At 41.5% G+C, this 23,295-nt stretch overlaps 1 protein-coding gene across 2 annotated transcripts in view; it reads left to right on the forward strand.

Annotated features, from left to right (window-relative positions):
- Window positions 1-23,295, forward strand: part of SLC12A2 (solute carrier family 12 member 2) — a 2,115,502-nt gene that overhangs the window by 1,732,894 nt on the left and 359,313 nt on the right. For both annotated transcript variants that reach the window (XM_044060802.1, XM_044060801.1), the window contains exon 18: window positions 13,484-13,590. In XM_044060802.1, the coding sequence (XP_043916737.1) occupies window positions 13,484-13,590 (107 nt within the window). The remainder of the gene's footprint in view (window positions 1-13,483; window positions 13,591-23,295) is intronic.

Here is a 23,295-nt window from a genome sequence, read left to right on the forward strand (position 1 = left end):
CCTCACCATTGGCAACAGCAAAGGGACAAACACACTGGGAGGATGAAAAGTCCACACACAGTAAAGTGCAATTTCCCTTATGAGTATACAGATACCACAGTCAGTCTGAAGCTGGTTTCTGCCTCTTTCTCCAGATCCCCAATAAGACTCCCCACTGGTATAGCTATAGGGTTGAGATCACAGCTGAGTGGCCAAGCCAAAACTTCCAGCACCCTGTCTGTCCAACCAGTGTTTCATGTCCCTGCCCAAGTAGCTGACACTCACACACTCTGAGGTTTGATTTATACACACGCACACTCTCCTGGGAAAGGCTGGCACAGGTTTACTAGCTATTCCCACTTCTGCCCAGATTATAATGTGGTTTCAACTGCCACCAACCATTCTTAGCTAATTTTAAGACCCATAACAAAGGATGCCCGATCCTACTGTGTAATGTTACTGTTATTCCATGGTAGTCTGACCAAGACTTGCAAGGCTATTTAGGAGTGGTCTGTACAGTGTCACCAAATAAGTACTCTAAGAACTTAAATATGTCTCACAAATATCGGCCACAAAGATAGGTTTAGATATATTTAATAATAAATTAAATAAAAGAACAAGACAATGCTCAGTAAATCAACACAATAACTTCAGAGTTCAAAATCACAGGAAATATTTTAAAACAACATTACAGGACAGTCTCGTATCAATACAGAAAACATCTAAACTAATCTTTACGATATTCCTATCTATGTCTAAAAGACATATCATGCCCTAAATCTATCTTACAGCAAGGCAAGTGCAGATGGTGATGATGAGTAGATGTTTTTGCTAGATCCAAGACAAAATACAAAAATGGACAGTCTCCCTCTGATAGAGTTCTTAAATTAATATCAAATATTATTGCTGGGTTAGTTTGGATGACATCACTTTTTGTCACCTGACTTCAGTTCCCAGGCTAACCCCCCCCCCCCATTGTAGCATTTGACATCTCCTTGTGAAAAATACACAAGCTTTCATATGTTTGCAGTTGCTAGAAGACCGAAAACAATACAACACTTACAAAACAATCCAGAAGGCACCCTAGTTCTAGGCATCCTGTCAACTTGCTTCATTGAAACCAACTTTTATAACAATCGTAAAACAATTTAATTTCAACTTATTTTCTTGAAGTTTTGCAAGTTAACTCTGTATGTTCCAGTTTCTACTATTAAATCATACATTTGCAAAGGTATATAGTTTATATACATTTCTGTGCTTTTCAAGTAGGGTACACTGTGGACACATCATTGAAGCTCAGTACTGTGCAAACCCTGTTCAACACACACTTCTATACTAGTAGTTTAATATACACATAATGTATAGTTGCAATTCATTTGGTAACACAAGCACTTGCATCATGCTGGTATTCACAAATGACATGTAACTTATTTACAAAATTCCAGATAGCTGGGCTGGCAGTGTCTCCTTTTGTTAAATTTCTATATAAATCATATTAATATTCTCAAATGACATATAATTATTTACAAAATTCCAGCTAGCTGGGCTGGCAGTGTTTCCCTTATGTCACAGCTTGTTCCCTTGCCACATCTGCTGCCCCAAGATCTTCCTTTCTTTTTGCCAGTTCATCTTGTGTCTTTTGATGAACTGCTTGGATTTTAATACAGGAGGATATAAGACTGAAAATAGTACATGATAAAATAACATGAAATCAAGTCTTATTTCTCTTCAGAATCTTATGGAAGGTAGAAAAGCATTTAACTTAGTTCATGCTTGTAACGAAGGTTTATTGTCCACATAAGCCCCTGTGTCTCCATTCTTAAGATTCTTTCCTTGTCCCACAAATTATTAAATGTCCACCTTTAACTTGCATGTCTGAAGTTTAATTAGTATAGGGCTCTGCTGTTTTCTCAATCTTAGATGAGGGATATTTGTCCTGTGCTCCTTCTGTTTTAATGTCAGCAGTAGAAAGGCCAGTCCTTTTATTGTGGCATTTTCTAATAGTCTTTCCACATCACCTGTTTGGTTTGCTCTGGCATTACTGTAAGTCTCAAGTTGTCTTTGCATGATCTGTCTTCAAATTTAGACACATTCTGTGCTGTTTGTTCATATTTCAATTGCTGTGCCATTTTTTTTTCTTTCATCTACTTTTCTCCAGTTTACATACCAGTTATTTCCTCAATGTCTGGGTAAAATAACTGATTTTATGTAGTCCTATCTCGACGTAATTCTTGCTGAATGGGTTCAGAGCCGAACCTCAGCTCCGACTCGACTGATACTAAAGCTTGAGAGCTTTTACTGGCTCGAGGCTATCCCCAGTCTCATGGTGCACCATGGCAGTTCCCCAGATCTCATTTGCCGCAAAAGCTTTGAGGTTGTCTTCTTTGCTGGCTCGTTGGCTAAGTGGAATTTTTTGATATTTTTGTTTATATTTCTTATTAATATTAATAGTTTTACCCTTATTAGCTAGAGTGATTGCGTGAGTGTTTGCATCCCCTGTCCCTTTCTTTAAGGTTTGTATGGCCCGTTTACGTTGGAGGGCCATAGTTGCCCGTTTAAATTAGAGGGCCTTTCCTCTGTGTGTGCTAGTTTTCTTCTTTCTATAAAAAAAAAATATATATTATATATATAATATATATATATATATATATATATATATATATATATATATATATATATATATATATCTTTGTAGTTGTACTGTTATCATATTTGTTTTTCCTTTTCATAAAACAAAATGTCAAAGGATAAAGATAGAGAAAACAAAGAACACTGCCCTTCTGGCTTTAAAAAGTGTGATAAGTGTTCTCGGAAAAAGTCGTTAACGGGTAGTCACACCAGTTGTGTGTATTGTGTTGGGAAGCCTCATTGGCAAGAACCCTGTACCTTTTGTCATTCGTTCAGCGTCAGGGTTCTTAATGAACATAAAAGGAAACTTGGTGATAGGGGTCTGATGAGTAGTTCCTTCCAAGAACAGCTGGAACAAGGTCAGATGGTCTCTAAAAGTCACAAAAGGAAATCTCCATTGGCTCCTGCTTCGGAACCAACAAAAAAATCAAAAGCGACTGAGCTGAAGAGTTCTGGCATCGATTCTGCTTCTTCGGTCTCTGTGCTGTCTGTTTCATCTGCTCTGAGACAATCATTATTGTCGAGACATTCAACAATCTTGGAACCAGTTTCACCAACATTAAGATCTCCTATTTTGGAAAGGAGGAGATCTCCATCTGTCTCCACCCATTCCTCCAGGACATTATCTGATGAGGATGTAGAGAGGGTAATGGTGAAGCTGCTCTGTAATCTGGCACTGCCAAAAATTTTAGCTTCTCCGAACCCAAAGGTTTCGGATCCATCCCATCCTCAGTCTACTGTTCCTCCTCAGACTGCATCGCTTCCGGAATCTGATGTTTTGGGTCATATAGTACTGGAATCCGCGATTCCAAGAACTCTTCCTTGGAACACTTAACTCTAACTTCATCAGCTCAGTCTGGAGCCGAGGGGTCTGGGAGCAGACGCTCTTCGGTCGACTACAGAAGGGTAGTCGACCCGGTTTTTCTTCCTTTCCGACCCTCCTTCTCGGTGCTTTGGCTCACGTGAGCTCTGTTCCCATGTCCGCTTCAGAACCTGCTCTACCGGTACGGAGTCAACCTTCCGTTTCCTCGGAGCGGAGGTCTTCGGAGTGGGGTGGTAAGGCTTTTGAGGCAATAGAGAGAGCTTTAAGTACTAAAGCCCTGCCATTGGACCTGACGTCCCTCCAGCAGCCAGTAGCAACCTCTTCTCCCCTGACTGCCCCTAAGTGTAGGGAACCAGAGCCCCAAGGAGCCCCCATAGGGGGTGTCCCCTCTTCCGAAACCTCCCAAGATTATCCCACTGGAGAGATCCCTACGAAGAGAATTTGTAAGAGTAAGCATATTGACTCGCCCGAGTTTGTCACTTCTGGATGAGTCAGAAGGGTCCCCAAGATTCCTCCTCTGAGGATGTCTCTTTTGCGGACATCCCAGAAATCCTTAGAGGGGTGATTGGAAGACCTCTAACCCTACTGAGGATGAATCCTTGTACCTTGTGGCCTTTGGTTCCCGACCTTCCATCTCTTGGGTGACACCGCCATATGACCAACTGTTAGGGGTCATAACTCTGAAAGCTTGGACCTCTCTGGACACAGTAGAGCCTGTCCCGAGGAGGCCTAATAAACTTATTACTGCTCCAGAAGACAAAACATTTCTAACCAAGGGGGTACCTGTGGATGCTATGGTGTTAGCAGCAGCCACAAAGGAGGTTTCATCTGAGACAGCCTCAAATATCCATCCTCCTAATAGAGTATAGGACAATGGATAGGTATGGAAAGCGTACTTTTTATTCAGCGCCTTTTACCTTACGATTGCTGAACTACCTGTCCCATTTTACTAGGCTGCAAACAGATCTAAAGAAATTGGGAGGTACCCTTCAGGGTTCAGTAGCTTCGGGATCCACTGACAAGGTATTTTCGCAGCTCTCCACCCTTACCGCTATTGCCAACTCCTCCATGAGGCTGATTTCTTACGCAGCTGATGGTGCGAGCAGGGTGGCCGCATCAGGAATATCTCTTAGGAGACATTCCTGGTTGCATCTGTGCAATTTTACGGAGTCCTTCAAGTCTTCCTTTACCAATGTCTCCTTTGATGGTTCAACTCATTTTGGACCTCAGGTAAAAGAGACTTTGACCAGGTGCGAATAGGAAGGGAAAACCTTATCTACTGTGGGAGTCAGTTTCTCCCTTCCTCCCAGACCCTATCCCAGGGGTCAAACGGGAGGGAAAATGTGGTTCTGTAAATCCCAAAAAGTTTCCCTCAGGCACATGGTTAACCCTCTCCTAGAGGCAGAGGTGGAAGTTATAATGGAAAGCGCCACTCTTGTGACAGAGGGTGTCTGCAACACTAGGGTGATAGAGATGCTTTCTCTGATCAGCCCTTTCTATTGCCCCTGAGTGGTTGCCCGACTGTGCATCTCTGGATGCAGTTGGGGGTCATCTGTCACTGTACCAAGTGCCTGGCTACAAATTTCTTAAGATCGATGGGTACAAAATATCATTTCCAGAGGTTATCTCATTCCTTTTGTTTCCAATCCCCCAACAAATTGGTCTGTACCAGATGTACCACCCAATCAGATAGGCCGGTTATCTCATTGCTTCAAAAAGAGTCATCCAAGAAGTCCCCACAGAGCAAATAGGATCCGGAACTTACGATTCTTTTTAGTTCCAAAAATGACCGGGTACTGGAGATCAATTCTAGATCTCAGCAAGCTGAACAAGTCTGTAAAAAATCAAAGTTCCGTATGATCACTCTGCAGTCAATTTTTCTGTTTATCGGAAAAGACAATTGGATGTGCTCCATAGATCTTCAGGACGCGTACTACCATATCAAAATGGACAGGCGCTCCAGAAGACATCTACGCTTTTGGTTGGGAGCCAGTCATTTTCAATTTCGAGCACTGCTCTTTGGCCTCACTACAGCCCCCAGAGTTTTCACTAAATGTATGGCGGTGGGCATGGCTCACCTGAGATGTCAAGGATTCCAGGTGTTTCCATACTTAGATGACAGGCTCCTCACTGCTACCACCAAGCACCAACTAATCCTAGCCAGGGATGACACTCTATCCTTGTGTGCCAGATTAGGAATTACAGTAAATCTAAAAAAATACTCATCTCCATCGTAGAGTATTGTCTTCTTAGGCGCATACCTAGACTCAACTACCATGACAGCAAAACTGACAGCAGAAAGGATAGAATTGTTGCACAACCAAGTCAGACTCTTGCTGACCAAAGACAAAGTACAGACCAGGATAATTCTTCAAGTTCTAGGTACTATGGTGTCCACCATTCTTTTAGTTCCCCTAGCCCGTGTACACGAGTGCTTAAATGGCTACTATTTGCCCAGTGGTCAATGCAGGATCTACCCTTATCCCACCAAATGCTCATTACAAACTCCTGCAAGAAGGATCTAACATAGTGGTTACATACAGATCAGCTTTGTCTAGGTCAACCCTTTGTTCTCCCTCAGCAAAATGCAGTCTTGACCACAGATGTTTCCCAGATAGTGTGGGGGGGGCATTATCTGAGAATGACTGTCCAAGGTATCTGGCAGGATCACGAGAACCACTTCCACATAAATGTTTTGGAGATGAGAGCAGTTCTATATGCGTTGCAAGCACTTCACAGTTCTCTTCCCACCAGGACAATTGCAGTTCAATCAGACAAACATGTCTGTAGTGTGGTACATAAACAAGGGGGAACCTTTGTCAAGAGGCACAAAGAGTATGGAAATGAGCGATGGACTCTCAATGTTTTCTGGTAGCAACGCGCATTCCAGGGAAGTCCAGTGTGATAGCAGACAAATGGAGTCTAGCAATTCTGATGCCTCACGAATGGTCCCTGAAAACAGAAGTTGCAGAAGAGATTTTCCACACATGGGGCCATCCTTGCTGCGATCTATTAGTCACATACATGAATGCCAAATGTAGCAACTACTTTAACCTCATTCCTCATTTGGGGATGTCAACCAGGGATGCTCTGGTCCACAATTGACCTCCGGAACTTCTTTATGCTTTTCCATCCTTTCCCCTCATACCCAAAGTGATTCAGTCTGTTGGAGTACCGTGATCCTCATTGCTCCTTACTGGCCTCGCCATGTCTGGTTCCTTTTTCTGTGGCCTTATCTCTTGGAGGAACCATGAATTCTGGAACCATCTCCAGACCTCCTGATTCACCAATTGAGACAGTTCCATTCTACCATCCAAACCCTGAGCTTGACAGCATGGCTGTTCCAGTTCCAAGAATAGCCAGGTGTATATCCTTTTCTCCTACTGTAAAACACATCCTCATTTCTTCCCACAAACCCTCCACCAGAAAATATACTCCAGCAAATGGATAAGGTTTTCGATTTGGGCAGCAAAACAAGGCATAGATCCCTACTCGGCTCCTCTAGAGTCTATTCTGTCCTTCCTCGCATCTATTTTTCAAGAAGGCGCTGCAGCTGCTACCAATAGAGTTTAGTTGGCTGCCATCTCAAATTATCATTTTGGGAACATGGGAAATTCTATTATGTCCCACTCTTTATGTAAAACCTTTTTGAAAGGAGGAGTCCTTCTCAAACCTCCAATCAGGCATACTCTGGAACCCTGGGACTTAAACTTAGTTCTGACCTCTTTGATTCTCCACCATTCGAACTGTCTTCTTCATCCAACTTGAAATTGTCTTTGAAGACATTGTTAGTAGCTATCACATCTGCTCAGAGGATTTCAGAATTGCAAGCTCTAACCATTCGATCTCCATATATTTTTCATAAGAGCAGAGTTTCCCTAAGAACTAAATTCTTCTTTCCACCCTAAGGTATGCGCAGAACATAATCTAAACACAATTATTGAATTACCAGTATTCTACCCCAATTATGGTAATAAATCAGAATGCAGACTACATCAATTAGATGTCCATAGAATGCTCTTATTTACCTGCACAGGACGAAAGATTTCAGGAAATCTGATCAATTGTTTCCTTCTCAGAGAAAAACCAAAGGCTTGCCCGTTTCCAAAATAACTCTGTCTAAATGGCTTCCAGACTGCATTTCATTTTCTTAGAAAAGCGTTGGGAAACAATTACCTGCTAAGGTAAGAGGCCATTCAACTACAGCAGTATCAGCTTCATATGCCTTCAAATCCTAACTGCCAATTGATACCATTTGTGCAGCAGATACATGGGCAAGACCTCATACTTTTGTCACTCATAAATTAGATTTGGCCTCCCGGGACAGGTCATTCTTTGGGTCCACTGTGTTAATGTCTCTTTGCTTGAGCCACCCGGGAAAAAAGGTGCTGGGGACGCTATCCCATCCAGCAAGAATTACGGCGAGATAGGACTACATAACATCAAGAAGTTATGTACTTTCCATAACGCTCCATGTTTATAGTCCATCTTGCCTACATTCTTGCATCCCACCCTCCTTCCCCTTCCTCTATCCTGGAGGAACTGGTGGACTATCTTTTATGCTGCCTAACTTTGTTATAGTTGTCTGTCCATATGCCATGGATAGTAAAACAAAATCCTTTTTGTTTATATGTACATAGTTATTGATAGAATAATCACTATTATGTATTTAGTTACTTTCTTGCAAACAAGATCTGGGGAATTGCCTTGGTGCACCATGGGATAAGGGGATAGCCTCAAGCCAGTAAAAACTCTCGAGCTTTAGTATCGGCCCAGTCGGAGCCGAACTCATCCAGCAAGAATGTAGGTGAGATGGACTACAAAACATGGAACGTTATGGTAAATACATAACTTCTTGTTTCCTGCAGCCTTCTCTTATTTGTCAAATTCCAACAGGGAACCCCTCATATTTAAAATCTGAGTGCATTTGACCAATCTTTCTACCTAAGGTGACTTAAGAGTTTTCTCCTTTAGCTCTTTTTGCCATCTGGTTCTTCCACTTCTGGTCCACCACACTGCTTTCATTCTCCTGGGTTTTCATAGTTGCTGTCCCTTTTATTTCACTTTCCTTCCTTCATTGATTTCTGGGTGTCATAGGCACTTCAGCTGCAAGTTTCTTCCAACAGTTTACATTAGTTTGCAGGCTTTTGTTGTCGTAATCTGTTCTTTGCAAAGGGCTCTGTATTTAACTTATGATTTTAAGGTTCAGATAGCTCCACAGGATTTCTCCTCCTTTGAGATAACTACCGTCATAGCTTCATGCCAAGGCTCAAATATCCAGCCTTGCATCTCTACCCTCTCAGGTCACTAGACAATTCCATTAAGTGCAGCTACAATTTAGCTGAAGCTTCCGCCAGGTCTGCTGCATGTGTCTCAGTCCTGAGAAAATATTCTTGGCAAAGGTTACCATTGTTACTTGATGTCATTAGGGCAAAACTTTTGGATGCGCCTCTTCATAACTCTGCCCTCTTTGGGATAAAGGTGGCTGAGTTACTCAAAACTCTGCAACAGAAGGGGAAGGAGTTACAAGGCCTGTTTGTTTCTCCTATCACCAGATTCCACAGGAAATATCCCTCAAAAACCCAATTCATCAGGCAACATTCTGCTCCCCCTCATTTTTCTATTGGCAGAAAGACTGCCAGGAAGCAAACTCCTCCTTCCAGACCTGCTCAGACTCCAGCCCAGAAGCCTCAATTTCAAGACAGGGCAGGTAGTCTGTGACTGTCCGCCATTCCTTAAAAAAATAAAAAAAATAAACTCAACTCCATTCCCCTATCACTAAAGGTCTTTCACTGTCTCCCTGTTTGGAAAAACATCACCACAGACAGGTGGGTCTTCTCCATTAAAGAGAAGGGTTATTTCATGACCTGGATAACAACTTCCTTTTGGGGCATTCCACAGCCCTCCCCCAAAAACAGCTTCCATTATTTCATCCAGTTCTAGACAGCCTCATTGCCCAGGGAACAATTCAACCTGTCCCCATGACAGAAAAGGGTTTCTGCTCCAGGCTCTTCCTAGTCCCAAGGAAAGATGTCCCCCGGAGACCAATCCCCCCTAGATCTTTCCCACCTCAATCTCTTCCTGCAAGTGCCCACCTTTTGAATGCTCACTCTGGAGACCCTCTTCCCTTTGATTTTTCCCTCAGGGGCTCTTGGCCATCTTGGACATCAAGAATGCCTTCCTGCACATCCCCATAAGGCCCCATTACAGGAGATGCATTTGATTCTCTGTGGCCGCCACATATTTTCAGTTCTCTGCCTTGCCCTTCAGACTTTCTACAGCACCAGGAGTCTTCACCACGTGCTTGACACCAGTGGTGGTCTTCTGCAGGACCCAAGGGATTCTAATTTTTTGTTAACTAGATTACCTTCTCATCCTGGCAAACTGCACAGAATCTCTGCAACACCATCTGCAAACACTAGTATCACTCCTGCAAGCACTGAGTTCAAGATAAATCACCAAGTCCCACCTGACCCCCTTTCAGGACCAGATATTCCTGGGGTGCAGGATAAGGACAGTTGTCATGAGGGCTTTTCTGCCACCGTTGGGAAAAACATCACCACAGACAGGTGGGTCTTCTCTATTCCAACACATGCTGAAGCAGGGCCCACTAAAATTGTTCACAGACAACACTACAGTTCTGTGGTATGTGAACAAGCAGGATGGGACAAAAAGCAACTTGCTATGCAAGACTAGCTCTCCAAGTGTGGGAGCTTGCCACAAAACAGGGAGCCATGCTACAGGCAGTGTATATCCCTTCAGAGCAGAATACTGAGGCAGACACCTTAAGCAGGTCCATGTCACAGTCCCATGAGTGGATGCTACAGAGGGATGTGTTCTTGGACATAGTCCACAAATGGGGTACACCTCAGATTTGTTTGCCTCCCCTATGAACAGACAACTTCCATCCTTTTCCACTAGGCTGCACAGTTCTCTGGCAAGGGAAATGGACCCCTTCTCAATCTCTTGGAAAATGATGTTTCTGTATGCATTCCCCCCTTCCCACTATTTCAGAAAGTCCTACTGAAAATCAAGCGGGACAAAAGAAAAATCTTGTTGGTGACTCCCTTTTGGTCAAGACAACACTGGTTCTCCCTCCTCCTGCATTTTGCCAGGGGCAATCGCCACAAGTTACCTCACAGAGTGGACCTTCTCACATAGGACAAGGGATCTCTAATACATCCTCGCCTAAAATCTCTGAACCGTACCTTGTGGGTGATAGAATTCTGATCCCGTACAGACACCTCCACAGTGAGGACATGTTCACAGTCCTGCAGGAGGCCAAGAAACCTAATACTAGGAGATAAATGGAAAAGATTCTCCATATGGTGTGTACAAAGACAGTTGGACCCTTTCCAGGGTGATGCCCCTTTGGTACTGTCATACCTTTGTGAACTCTTGCAAACAGGCTTGGCATACTCCTCTTTTGAAGGCCACCTTGCTGCTATTTCAGTTTGATTGCCTCTGGACCCTCCTTTGGCTTCTCAATTGCCTGCAAAGTTATTCCTAAAGGGAGTGCTGCATTTCAGGCCCCCCAGAAAACTCCCACCCCTCTGGGAATTGTATTTTGGAGAAGCTCACGATGGCCCCCTTTGAACCAGCTTGTAACGCCTGTCTAAAACTCTGCACTTGGAATACAGGTACTTCTAGTAGCCTTGACATCAGCTAGAAGAGTGTCAGAGTTAGTCCCTCATGGCCATTTCCCCTTTCCTCATCTTCCACAAAGACAGGGTAACCCCCTAGGACCAGGCTTTCCTTCATGCCCAAGGTGGTCAATGAGCTGTTCTTAAACCAAGCTATTCACCTTCCCACCTTTTTTGCCCATCCTCAGAGTGACAGTGAGAGAATCTTGCACTCCCTTGATGTGCATAGACAACTTAGGTTTTACCTAGACAAGACCAAATCTATCAGAAAATCAGACAAATTGTTTGTCTCCTTTCACCCCAGGGACCTGGGGAAAGCAGTGTCAAAGCAGACAGTTTTGTTTTGGATTTCTAGAGCAATTGCCTTCTGCTATGCATTCCATGGAAATCCTTGGGGTCCAAAATTAAAGCACACTCCATTAGGGCTGTGGCTTCATCTGGAGCTTTCTTTAAAGGATTGGACACTGCCACCATTTTAGAGGCAGCTACATGGACCTCTGTCCACACCTGTATTAAGCATTACAATTTGGACCACATTTCCAAATCCAGGGCTGTATTTGCCAGAGCAATCCTCCATTGATTTATAGAAATTAGTTCCAAGCCACCACCACCCTCTTCTTCCCAGTGAATGTTGGCACTCTGCCAAAAGTTTGGAATACAGCAACATGAGAATAGAATGACATAGAATAGTTGTGTAAAATCTTACCATAACCATAGATGTCCTTCTCTTCCATGTTGCAGTATTCCTTCCCTCCCTCCTTCCACTCTTCTTCCTTTAAACTGTTCCTTCATGGATGATACTGGATTTGTACAATTTTCCTGGGACAGGGGTCTGACTCGGGCACTCAGTTTTGAGGTCTGGTTCATGTAGACATCACTTTTATGGCCCATGTTCCCATAGCCAACGTCAGATGTCCCACATACCCTGTGGTGACTAAAAGCTTTTGTATACTGGCCAGACATTCGAGTAGCAAAAGAGGAAAAAACAAGAGTTTGGAATACTGCAACATGGAATTGAAGGAAGTCTGTGATTATGTAAAATCTTGCAAAGCTATTCTTTGTTTTGACAGCTGCTTGCATGTTCTTAAATCATATTTGTTACTTTAGTGTTCCCCATTTGCAGTGGATAATTTTGTATTTCTTCTTTTGATATCCTCAGCTAGGCATAAGTGTGAATTTTTTCTCACGCCTGTGCCTGGAGGAAAGAAAACTGATTTGGACTTGGCAGTAAGAAATATGGTTCTGTGGGATCGATGTCTGATGTCACATGTCCTCTGTCTTCTGATTCTGGTTTTATTTTTCATACTGATCTATCATACATTTCAGTGGCGGTGAATATAGATGAATTTCTTTAGTTAAAACTAATGGTTCAAACTAGTTTGCTGAAGGAAGTATTTTAACTTGTTTGTGAGGTTTGGTGATCAGAGCAATAATTGTATTAGCTCTGCCTCTGTCCTTAAGAACTACACTCAGTTCTAACTGCTTCAAAAAATCATTAAAACTCCACCTTCTTAACACTTGGACTTGTACATGCCACGACCCAACATAAAACACCCTCCTCCACCCATACCATTACTGCTTCTGTTAACTCTTCACCATCTCTGTCTCATCAGAAAATTTACCCAAAACTATGAAACTGCCCAACTTCTGCTTTACTCATTTCCTTTTATTCATATTCTCCTCTCTTTGTGAGATACTATAATCCATTTCATAATATTTACTGAGCGCTGACATTTAAAAGTCTTGCCTCAGTTATGTTGCACTGTTTCTGTTTGTACTGTATTCTACATCACTGTTTGTAATTAACTGTAATGTTTTGTCTTTATCATATGATTTTATAGTTATAACTATTTTACTTACATTGCTGGAGCTTTTCTCTCCAGGTCCCTGTTGAAAAAGGGCTTCTGCCCAGTCGGACTAATCTGGTCAACAAATTTCAAAATAAATGAATAGCTGTGGGGTGTGAGGGGCACACCATAAATGTAACTTTACCTGATCTCCATTTGATCTTTTAGTGTGGACCAAATGGGCTTTGACATGTTTGGGTTCACAATATTTTACGGTAGCTCTTTCACACAACCTCTGCATGTATGGCCTGCTCTGAGAGACTAAGATGTGTACAGAAAGTCCAAATTTGTATCTCGGTTGATGTAAAGAATGATTGATAGACTGAAGTGGGTATTTGTCAGTAAATTAAGTATACTAAACAGGGAACATTTAAAAGATAATGACCGTATCAAAAAGGAGCAGATTTTGAAAAGGGGAGATGTTCTATTGATGTATTACTTTGTGATGTGCTACAAGAAGCTTTCTGGATCTACCATTGTAGTAGTACTTGTACACTCTTACTGGCAAGCTTTGTAGCTTGCTTACTGCAAACTTTACATATTTCCCTTCTTGAATTTTGTAGGCTGCGGGTTTAGGTCGGATGAGACCAAATACACTTGTTGTTGGCTTTAAGAAAAACTGGAAGCATACAGATATGAAAGATGTGGATGACTACATTAATGTATTGCAGTAAGTAGACAAATTTCACTTTTCAAGGCTGATTTATTGTATCTAATGATGTCATGCTGATATTTGCCATCACAGAGAGATGCGCTTTTTAAATTAAATTTATTTGCAATAAAACAGTAGATGATCACTTTCCTGAATGTTATGATGGAAATCCTTCTTGTCCTGCTTTTTTATATCTAAGTAATTCAGACAATATTTTTAATTGGAGTTGGATAACTAAAAGGAAGAACACAATCTCTCTCTCTCTTTTTTATATATATATATTTATTTATATATATATATATATATATATATATATATATATATATATATACTAACTGTCAGATAAAGTAAATGATCCCAAAGAATATAGGTAGATTATTGCAGACATTATTAGGTAGTGTGACATTTTGAATAAAAAGAAAGCAAGGCCTAAGTATGGGAATTGTTTCTTAGATCAGTCCTAAATAGCTGATTCAGTGGCACACAGGGATAAAGCCATTACTGTGCCTCATATTACTGTGGTTCAACTAAGAGCATGGGCACGGTGGGGTGGGTGGGACAAGACTGGAAGTTGGGGAGTGGGATAGATGTTACTGAGCAGCTTAGGCTAGCTCACCCATCTTATGGGTAGGGAGGCTACCTGGCTCACTGAAATAGCAGCATTAAGTGATGGACAAGCTGCATATGCTGCCCAGTCATTTACTGCTTGATTGGGAGGTTGTGCATGCACCTCCTGCAGGCAGCAATTGCAGAGATTGCAAAGCTGATGTTGGGTAGTGGCAGCTGATAGTTAACTTCTGGGATGAGAGTTGAAAAGAATCGGGTCTAAATAATCCAAAACTCACCTTGCTGTTCATTGGAAATTGTATTGCAGGTTTGTAAACCATTATTAGGGTTTAATTTTCATAACATGGAACTTGGCAAATCTCAGTAACTGCAGTGAGGAATATGCTGGTTTTTGGTATTCCAGACCTTAAGATTAATTTTTGTAACATAAGACATTTTGTACTATTCTCTGGTCAGTATTTTATTTTTTTGAGATAGCATTAGCATCTCAGTCAAGACACCATAAAAATCGATTGCCAATCATTAGCGGACCGGAGTTCCGCTGTGGCGACCCCTAACCGGGAAAAGCCGAAAAGACAAACAATTAGCATCTCAGTCAAGGTATCTGAAGTATAGTAGAATACCTTGTCCTTAAGCAAACCTTTGTTCTCCGATTATCTTACCACATATTCGTGTTAGTCTGGTAATTATTGCTTCATTGGAAGTTTGTATCAGCCAGTAAATTTGTAGTATTTTTTGATCTTCTATAGAAGCTCTGTCATTTCGGATTAGTTTTTCTTAGATTCACAAAGTGTAGCTGGAAAACTTGCATTGCTTGTCAGTCATTACCTGAAAGAGGTACATCAGTAGTCTGTATAGTTTAAGATCAAGCAACCTCTGCCAAATATTCGGTTACTTTGTGAACAGTCTCACGTACATATTACTGAGAGGAATATATTGAAGTTTATTTGCAAATTCAGTCGCTACTTGTTACAGTAAACTCTCAGTTAACCAGCACCTATGGGGATTGGTCGATGCTGAATAACTGTAGTTTCTGGGTGCTTGAGAGTTACTATTAAAAATAGGCCTGACTAATACTGTGCCCTATACTATTTGTTTGGTTTGACTTGCTCTCAGGTTGGAGATAGAGGGGCTTTATTCCTATTTTCCTGTAAAAACTTATGTTTCTGTGGGGGAAGCAAAGTGCAACACATGAAAATTGTACTGTATTTCTTCGCTGTACTGTATGTAGACACCAATCTGTTCTGGAGAAGACTGTTTGTTGTGAATGCTCTAATCACTAGTGTAATTACTGTTAGACTGACACTAGCAGATTTACTTTTTAAAAGACTGCTTACTTCCATTTGCTAAAAGTGGGGACTGAAACAGAAGTGTACATTAGGGACCTTTGGAATAAAATTCATTTTAATATATATATTAAACTGCTTGGCAGTTTTAAAAAGAATGTACACTATCCACAAATATTGTTGAGATTCATGATTATGACACTGAAAGCAAATAGCTTTCCAAAATGCTAGATTTTCGTCTTTTCCTGCTAGGTTTTGTTTTTGTCCACAACTGCAGCTCTTTTTCTTTGCATAAAGCATTTATGCATATGATGTTTTGGTCAAATTAGCAGACTGCTGTAATTGTGGGTATATTTCTTGTCACGCTAGTTGAAGTTGAGATTAATGCTTGCATGATGCTGGCTTGGTTGTTTTTTTAAGATTAAGAAATGTGAACCCCTCCATTGGGTTTTCTTACTGCTTTTATGTCAATAGCTACCTGCTTGGGCAGCTGCAATTTAATATATGCAACGGCAAACCAGGAAGAAAATGTAAACATTATTGTTAAAATTTTTTGTGATATTCAGCATTAGCAGCTACTTGTGTACCAATCTGCCATTGTTCAAGTGCCATTGGCAAGTAGAGACTGCCTTCCTAATTTGGTTATCAATCACCAGCCCAAAGCTACATGTAACACTGGCAGTGGGATTATACAATTCTTGGATGATAGGCACTTTAATATACTGCAGAATATCCACTCACCTCACTCACCTCACTCACCTCACTCACCTCACTCACCTCACTCACCTCACTCACCTCACTCACCTCACTCACCTCACTCACCTCACTCACCTCACTCACCTCACTCACCTCACTCACCTCACTCACCTCACTCACCTCACTCACCTCACTCACCTCACTCACCTCACTCACCTCACTCACCTCTGTCATTTGTGACCTGCTGTAAGTTATCAGACTTCAACAGGTAAATGAATGGGTATATGTGGAATAAGAGGTTCTTGTATTCCCAAGCAAAGAACATGAATTAAACAGAAGCCATTGTGTTATCCAAATGAAAGGGATGTTGTGCTGTTTTGTGAAATTGTCTTCAGATTGAAACATGCAGATTTTTATAGTACATTTATACGGTTAGCTTATGAGGAGTGTGTTCTGCATTTGGGACAAAGTGAATCACCAATCCCTGCTTTTAGTATGGAAAATTACTTGACATACCATTTGCAAGTAATAGAGCCTAGATTTGCAACAAATAAATTTATCTGAGGGTGTCTTGAAAATGACAACTTCTATTTGTATGGCGCCATCACTAGATTTCATATCACCGTTTTTGCATATAATCTGTCAAAACATCCAGTATTTATAAATGCATACTTTAACTCATTATTTGTAAAAACTGTGTGTGAATTCAGTTACACTTCAAACTCTGTCCCATTTCTGGGCTACGTAGTTATACTTAACTAATTTTACCATTAACTGTATTTAATCACAGTTATTGCCAGCGGTATTTTGCACATAATACTTATACCTGAGAAATTTCTCATTTGGTTTGTTGGACTTGAACTTGAACTTGTTTTTTGACCATGCCGTTAGCTTTTCTAGTTGCAGTTGTATTCTCCTTGTCCTTATGGTGCTTTTTATGTTGATCTCTCTTATCTAGTTTGTATTTTGAATTATTTTCCTAGACCAGTGATCAGGAGCACAGGCAACAAGCCTTGTTTGTGTGTGCATTTTGGGCCAACTTTCAGAGACAGAGAGAGGCTGTCTTGCTTTTTATGTTAAAGGCCTGTGACATAATATGATAAGATTTTTGAGCACAGGTGGAGTCTTGTCCTACTCGTTGCTTATAATAGCTAATTTTGTTGTTTTGCACATGTAGTGAAACAATACATCTAGTCAGATGATGATCTGAGAAAATTTAAGATGCGGGAGCTTTCACATAATGATTAATTTATAATTATAACTGAATGTGTAGTGTCCTGCAGTACCTTGAACCGAGTCTAGATAATCAGGAAGTACCATTATCCTAATTAAACAAGCCGTCCTTCAAGTAACTTTTTTATCCCTCAGTGGGAAGATATTTTGCAGTTATGGATGTACTGTAATCCACTGTAGAGTGAGCTACTGAATGCAGTGTTGCGGACTTGGAGTTGATGCTCCTCTGAAACATATCTCCCTACTTTTCACAAGAACTCTTGACCAAGCCAAAAATAATTGGGGGACAATTTTTAATTAGTAGTGTAATTCACTTTTAAAACTTAGCACGATTTGCATCAGCATGCATTTTCTGAACAATACATAGTATGAAACTGTCTGGCATTACTGAGTGACTACTCTAAGTAAGTTACCAGAATATCAAAACTTTTACAAGAGACAGGGCAAAAATATGAGGTAAAATCAGGAACAGATGTTCATTTACTCTGCCTCCATTTTTATGGGTTTTGGGCCTGCACAAACCCATAGTCGCAGCTTTAAAGAACTTGGAATTCTCTCCTCTGACTCAATGTGACAGAACTGGCTAAGCCTCTCCCATCATGGGAAGACTAATCCCTTTCATAGGAAGTCAGTTCTTCAGTGCATCTGTACGAATCACACAGTTCAATCTCCTCAGCAGCCTGCATTGGTACTTTATTATTATTTTATTTAAAATAAAATATATATATATATATATATATATATATATATATATATCGGTCCCTATCAAATGATAGAAAACACATTTGATGGAAAATCATTTTGCTGAAACCAAAACACTGAAAACTCATTTGACTGAAAATGCTATATGCCCTTTTCCCCCACGGTAGTGCGATCCTGGAGTTAGTATATATAGTTGGGGGGGGCATAGCCCCCACATACTTCATACATTTTAAACCCTACACATGGATACTTATAACTACAATGAATAACTGGAAAAAACAATATTTACATAAACTATTTGGGGGGCTATGCACCCCACACCCCCTAACTATATATACTAACTCCAGGATCACACTACCGTGGGGAAAAGGGCATATAGCATTTTCAGTGTTTTGAGTTTCAGTCAAATGAGTTTTCAGTATTTTGAACTTTCTATCTTATGGTGTCAGTGAAATGAGTTTCTATCAAATGAGCTTTCTATCATTTGATAGGGACCCGTATATATGTGTGTGTGTGTGTGTGTGTGTGTGTGTGTGTGTGTGTGTGTATATATATATATATATATATATATATATATATATATGTGTGTTAACTTTTTATTGTAACATACTTGCTATTTGCTACTGCTAAATCCTCTGATCTAACTTACTACTGTGTTTGTAGGCTTAAACAAGTGTTTTATGACTTGTACTTAAAAAACAAAGTCCTGTGTTGCCAGTTGAACACTAGGGACTGCCTTATGCATGTAGAGCTGCAGCTTAATCACACCTCTTTTTTCTGATTATCTGCTTCATTTTGAAGTTCTGACAAGAAAATATTGCATGTTTTCCATTCATTTATATGACATTTACTGTTATAGCCATTTTTATTCTTAAACTGTGATTCTACCACAGATTGCTGTATTTGCGATTTTTCTTTTCTGACAAGGGACTCTAAGTAAATGCTTTTCTGTGCTGTTTTAAAAATGTTTTCATTTGATTTAATGGTGTATATATGATTTTGTGGTGCTATTTGGACAGTTGAATTTTACTTGTATAACTAATTGGCACTGTGACTATGTGCTGTTCTTTAATACATTGTGTAGGTTGTAGAACAAGGATTAGCACATTTTAAACTGTTTCTACTGTATCTTTATGCAGTTTAGCCCTACTTCCTGTGCTGGGACATCATTTGTATTTAGTCAGCTCTTAATGGTGTCAGTGTGTTCTTGATGGTGCCCTGCCCCCCCGGACTTGATGGATACTGATACTGCTGTCCACATCAAATCCAGTTGCACCTAAAAAGAAGACAAAATTCAACAAAAACATGCCTCTGCCTGCATTTTGAGACCATGTTCTTGCCTTAAGCTGGTATGTAGCCTGCTTACCTTTTACGCTGTCACCCCATGATGTGAGCCTGCAGGAATCTGTGGTATGGGAGTTGGATACACCCTCCAGTGCCCTTCATGTATAGGAAAACCAAACTATTTATGTGCAGGAGAGGTAAAAGGAAAAATGTCACCATCCTGCAGATACTCCGGTTATTACCATGTATAGGGCTGATGTGGTTTTCTTAGTTAAGAGCGTTTTACAGTCAACTAATCTTTGAGATTATGACCCTATTCAGAATTACTATGGGGCTACCTTCTGTAGAGATCAGTCTATGGCTGCAGATTTTGAATTGGACTCTGCAGATAGTAGTGAACAGTCTGAGTTTGATTCTTCAGAAGGTTATCTGGCTCAAACACCCAAGCAGGTGTTCACCTTTGTACAGATGCTAGCTAGGTGTACAAGAGGCATTTGACTGGGAGCATTCTAGAGCTTTACCAGAGATTGGCAGAGTTTATGTTATTGAGGATGAGACTTCAAATGTTTTAGCTCTTCCTCTTCTTTTACCAACTGTAGAAGATGTGTATAAACTGCATTGAACCAGTTTCCAAAAAGGCTATGAAGAAATACAGTGTACTGTGATCTTTTCATCTTTGTCAGCTGACCCAGCTGCGGTTTCTCTAGCCACCAAATCTAACAAGATGGCCTTGGCTGCTTCTTACCCTACACCCCCAGATAAAATTGGCAAGTGGTTAGAATCTCAGGGGGAAAAAGTTTAGTAATTTAGTCTTTAGAATTTTAAATTTTTAGGGTTTTATGCGGAACTTCATTTTTCAGTGTGCTTACAGTTTAGATGACATTGCTGCATCTTTGCCTGCTGAACTTAAATGGTATATGACTGAGACTGTTTGTAATGTGACACTGGTTTCAAAACATGCTTTGAGTAGTGTCTTGGAAGGTGCAGACACAATGTCTTAGAAATACAACAACTTCTGCTGTATTGATCAGGTATGCTTGGTTACATAACCAGAATTTTTCTGAGGAGTTCAAAAAATGAAATTTTGAAAGCTCCTTTAGGTTCTGAAATTTTGTTTAGTCCTGCTGCCACCCAGATTTGCAAACAATGGGAGAGGTAACTTGATGCATGTGGTAATCTAGAATGTTCCATATTCCCAAGTTTCTCCCCTAACAAGGCGTCCAACTTCAAGGGGCAGAACAAACAAAAATCCCAGACTAACAAGAGGCAAGGTACCACATGGAAATGACAGGAGAATAATGCTTCCAAACCAAATAAAAGGGATTACTTTCCCAAAAACATGCTTCCAAACCAAATAAAAGGGATTACTTTCCCCCCAAAACATGCTTCCAAACCAAACAAAAGGGATTACTTTCCCCCCAAAACATGCTTCCAAACCAAACAAAAGGGATTACTTTCCCCCAAAAACATGCTTCCAAACCAAATAAAAGGGATTACTTTACTTTCCCCAAAAGATCATTCTACTAAAGAATGACTATGCCATGACTCTGAGCACCCCATCCCTTCCTGCTCTCCCTCCTCTCCTTTTCCCTTCCCCTGTTCTTTCACTCAGTGCAGCAGCTTGGCCACAAATAGTTTCAGACAAATGAGTGCTAAGAATAATTCAGAGAGGCTACACTTGGCACTGGACAGAAAATCCTCCTTCCATCATGGGAATGTCTCTGAACCCGACAGACCAGATGCATCTCTTCTCTCCAGTAGGTCTTCACATGTTGCAACCAGAGGTTATAGGACCAGTTCCTGAACTACAAAAATGAAAAGTATTTTACTCTAGAATCTTTTTGGTACCAAAAAGGGACTATGATGGAAACCAGTGTTAGATTTGTCTTTCATAAATACCTTTCTGAAAGCACCCAAATTTGAAAATGTTTACCCTGCATAAAATCTTACTCCTCCTTCCAGACCACTGTTTCGTGGTGACTTTAGATCTGAAAAATGCTAATCACATTCCAAATGCTTCCCACTTCAAGTTGAACCTACAAAATTCCTGTTTCACACCCTCTCAAAGAATTATCTTCCTGGGGTATATTATAGAGACAGAAAAAAGGGTCTATATTATTTGCACGAAAACTGAATCATGCTAACATGTATTGAGCGACACGCAACGGGTGAAAGCCTAAAACATCAAATTTCAAACATGACAAAACCAACAAACAAATACTGTCACTAACTGTTGTATGCAAGAGGGCAAGCCCCTCTGCACCTCCCACACCCCCCTACTTAAGTATACCAACTCTGAGATCGCACTCCATTGAAACAAAGAGAAGAATTCCCTACAGCGGTCTCCGTTCATACCTTCGATATTTTGAATATTCACTCTGTCACTCAATGCATGATGTGATAGTGTTCAATCTCGCCGTTTGTTCTTACACATGGGTTCGGAGCCGATCCTCGGCTCCGTGTCGGCCGCTTGCAAGCTCTGCATCGAGAAGAAGCTTGAGACAACCTAATACCCACAATCCCCCTCTGCCTTTACCTCAGATCTAGTTTGCCGCTGCTGCGTTCGCATCACTGGGATCTAGCTCGAGCAACTTCAGATAAGAAATAACTTTATTATTGTTATTTTTTGAGAAAAAAATTATTCTAAGTACTTTTTGGTAACATAGTGTATGTGTGTGTGGTAAGGTAGAATTACTCTGTACTGTTTAAGTTTATTTAAGCTTGTTAGAGTTTTTCGGGCCTTCCACCCCTTACTTGAATTTGACATCCGGACTGACTTATTTATCGGATTCGACCTTTTTTACTGGATTTGTCTCTCTACTGGACTTGACCTTTTCTCTTCTTTAAGATGTCTGAGAAAATTAAATCAGGGTTTAAACGTTGCCAGTGTGGCCAAAAAATGTCAGTTACTGACCACCATAGTTCCTGTGTCTATTGCCTTGGCCCTCTCCACTTACAAGAGGACTGTTCAAATTGTCACTCTTTTAGTGGGAGGGTCATGACAGATAGGTGCAGGAAACTCATGGACAGGGGGTTATTAAAACCTTCCTTTCAGGAGGCTCTGGATGCTTCAGACCAGGCATCCAAATCCTCGAAGGAATCGAAGACGTCGGAGCCCAAGTCATCGGCTCCGAGCTCTTCGAGTAAAGTTAGATCACCGGTTCCACAGACTTCGGGGCCGAGTGTTCAACTGTTGTCAGTTCCCGAGCCTCGAGTCTTGGATCCGGTGATGGAGCTCCCTCCCTCGACTCTATTGAGGTCGGCTCCGTCTTCGGTTCCTTCGACCCGTTCTTCTTCTAAGCTCTCCGATGTCGATGTGGATCATGTGGTGCAAAAGTTATTGGAGCATTCGGCCCTATCCAAACTTATTTCGGTTTCCACCCAGTTGGTGTCGAAACTTGAAGGCCTTCCATTGTCTCCATCCATTCCTCCTCCGAGACCTGTCCAGTCTTTGGAGCCGGAAGAGGTTGATCTTCTGATTGTGGAGCCCTCCGGTCCAGAACCGTCTCTTTCTTGGTCTGTTCCTCTCACCTCGACTCCGTCGGATCCGGTACCGGAGTCTCGGAGCCGACGATCTGTCCTTGGTTCCGGGGCCGAGAGTCGAACCGACGTTTCGGTTCCGACTCTTCCCCTCGGGGCCTCGGCGCGGATCGATTCGGCTCCGTCCTCGGGGTCGATGCCTTCGGTGCCTGTCTCGGTGATTCTTCCCATTTCTTCGGAACTGGGAGATTCTTCGACTCGGGACCTGGGGGCCTTCGATCTCATGAGGAAGGTGTTGTCTACCCAGACAACCACATCAGTAGAAGCAACCTCTCCTTCCCATAAAGGGCCGTTATCCTCCTCTGCACCCACGGCTACATCCAAGCGTCGAGCACCGGTGTCTCAGCCACCCCTGGAGGGTGCCCCCTCTTCCTCGGAGGCTTCTTCGGATGCTCCCCACGAAGAAGTTCCTAGG

Source organism: Protopterus annectens, chromosome 2.part0, assembly GCF_019279795.1.
Source record: "Protopterus annectens isolate FY-2018-M chromosome 2.part0, PAN1.0, whole genome shotgun sequence".
Classification (NCBI taxonomy): domain Eukaryota; kingdom Metazoa; phylum Chordata; order Ceratodontiformes; family Protopteridae; genus Protopterus; species Protopterus annectens.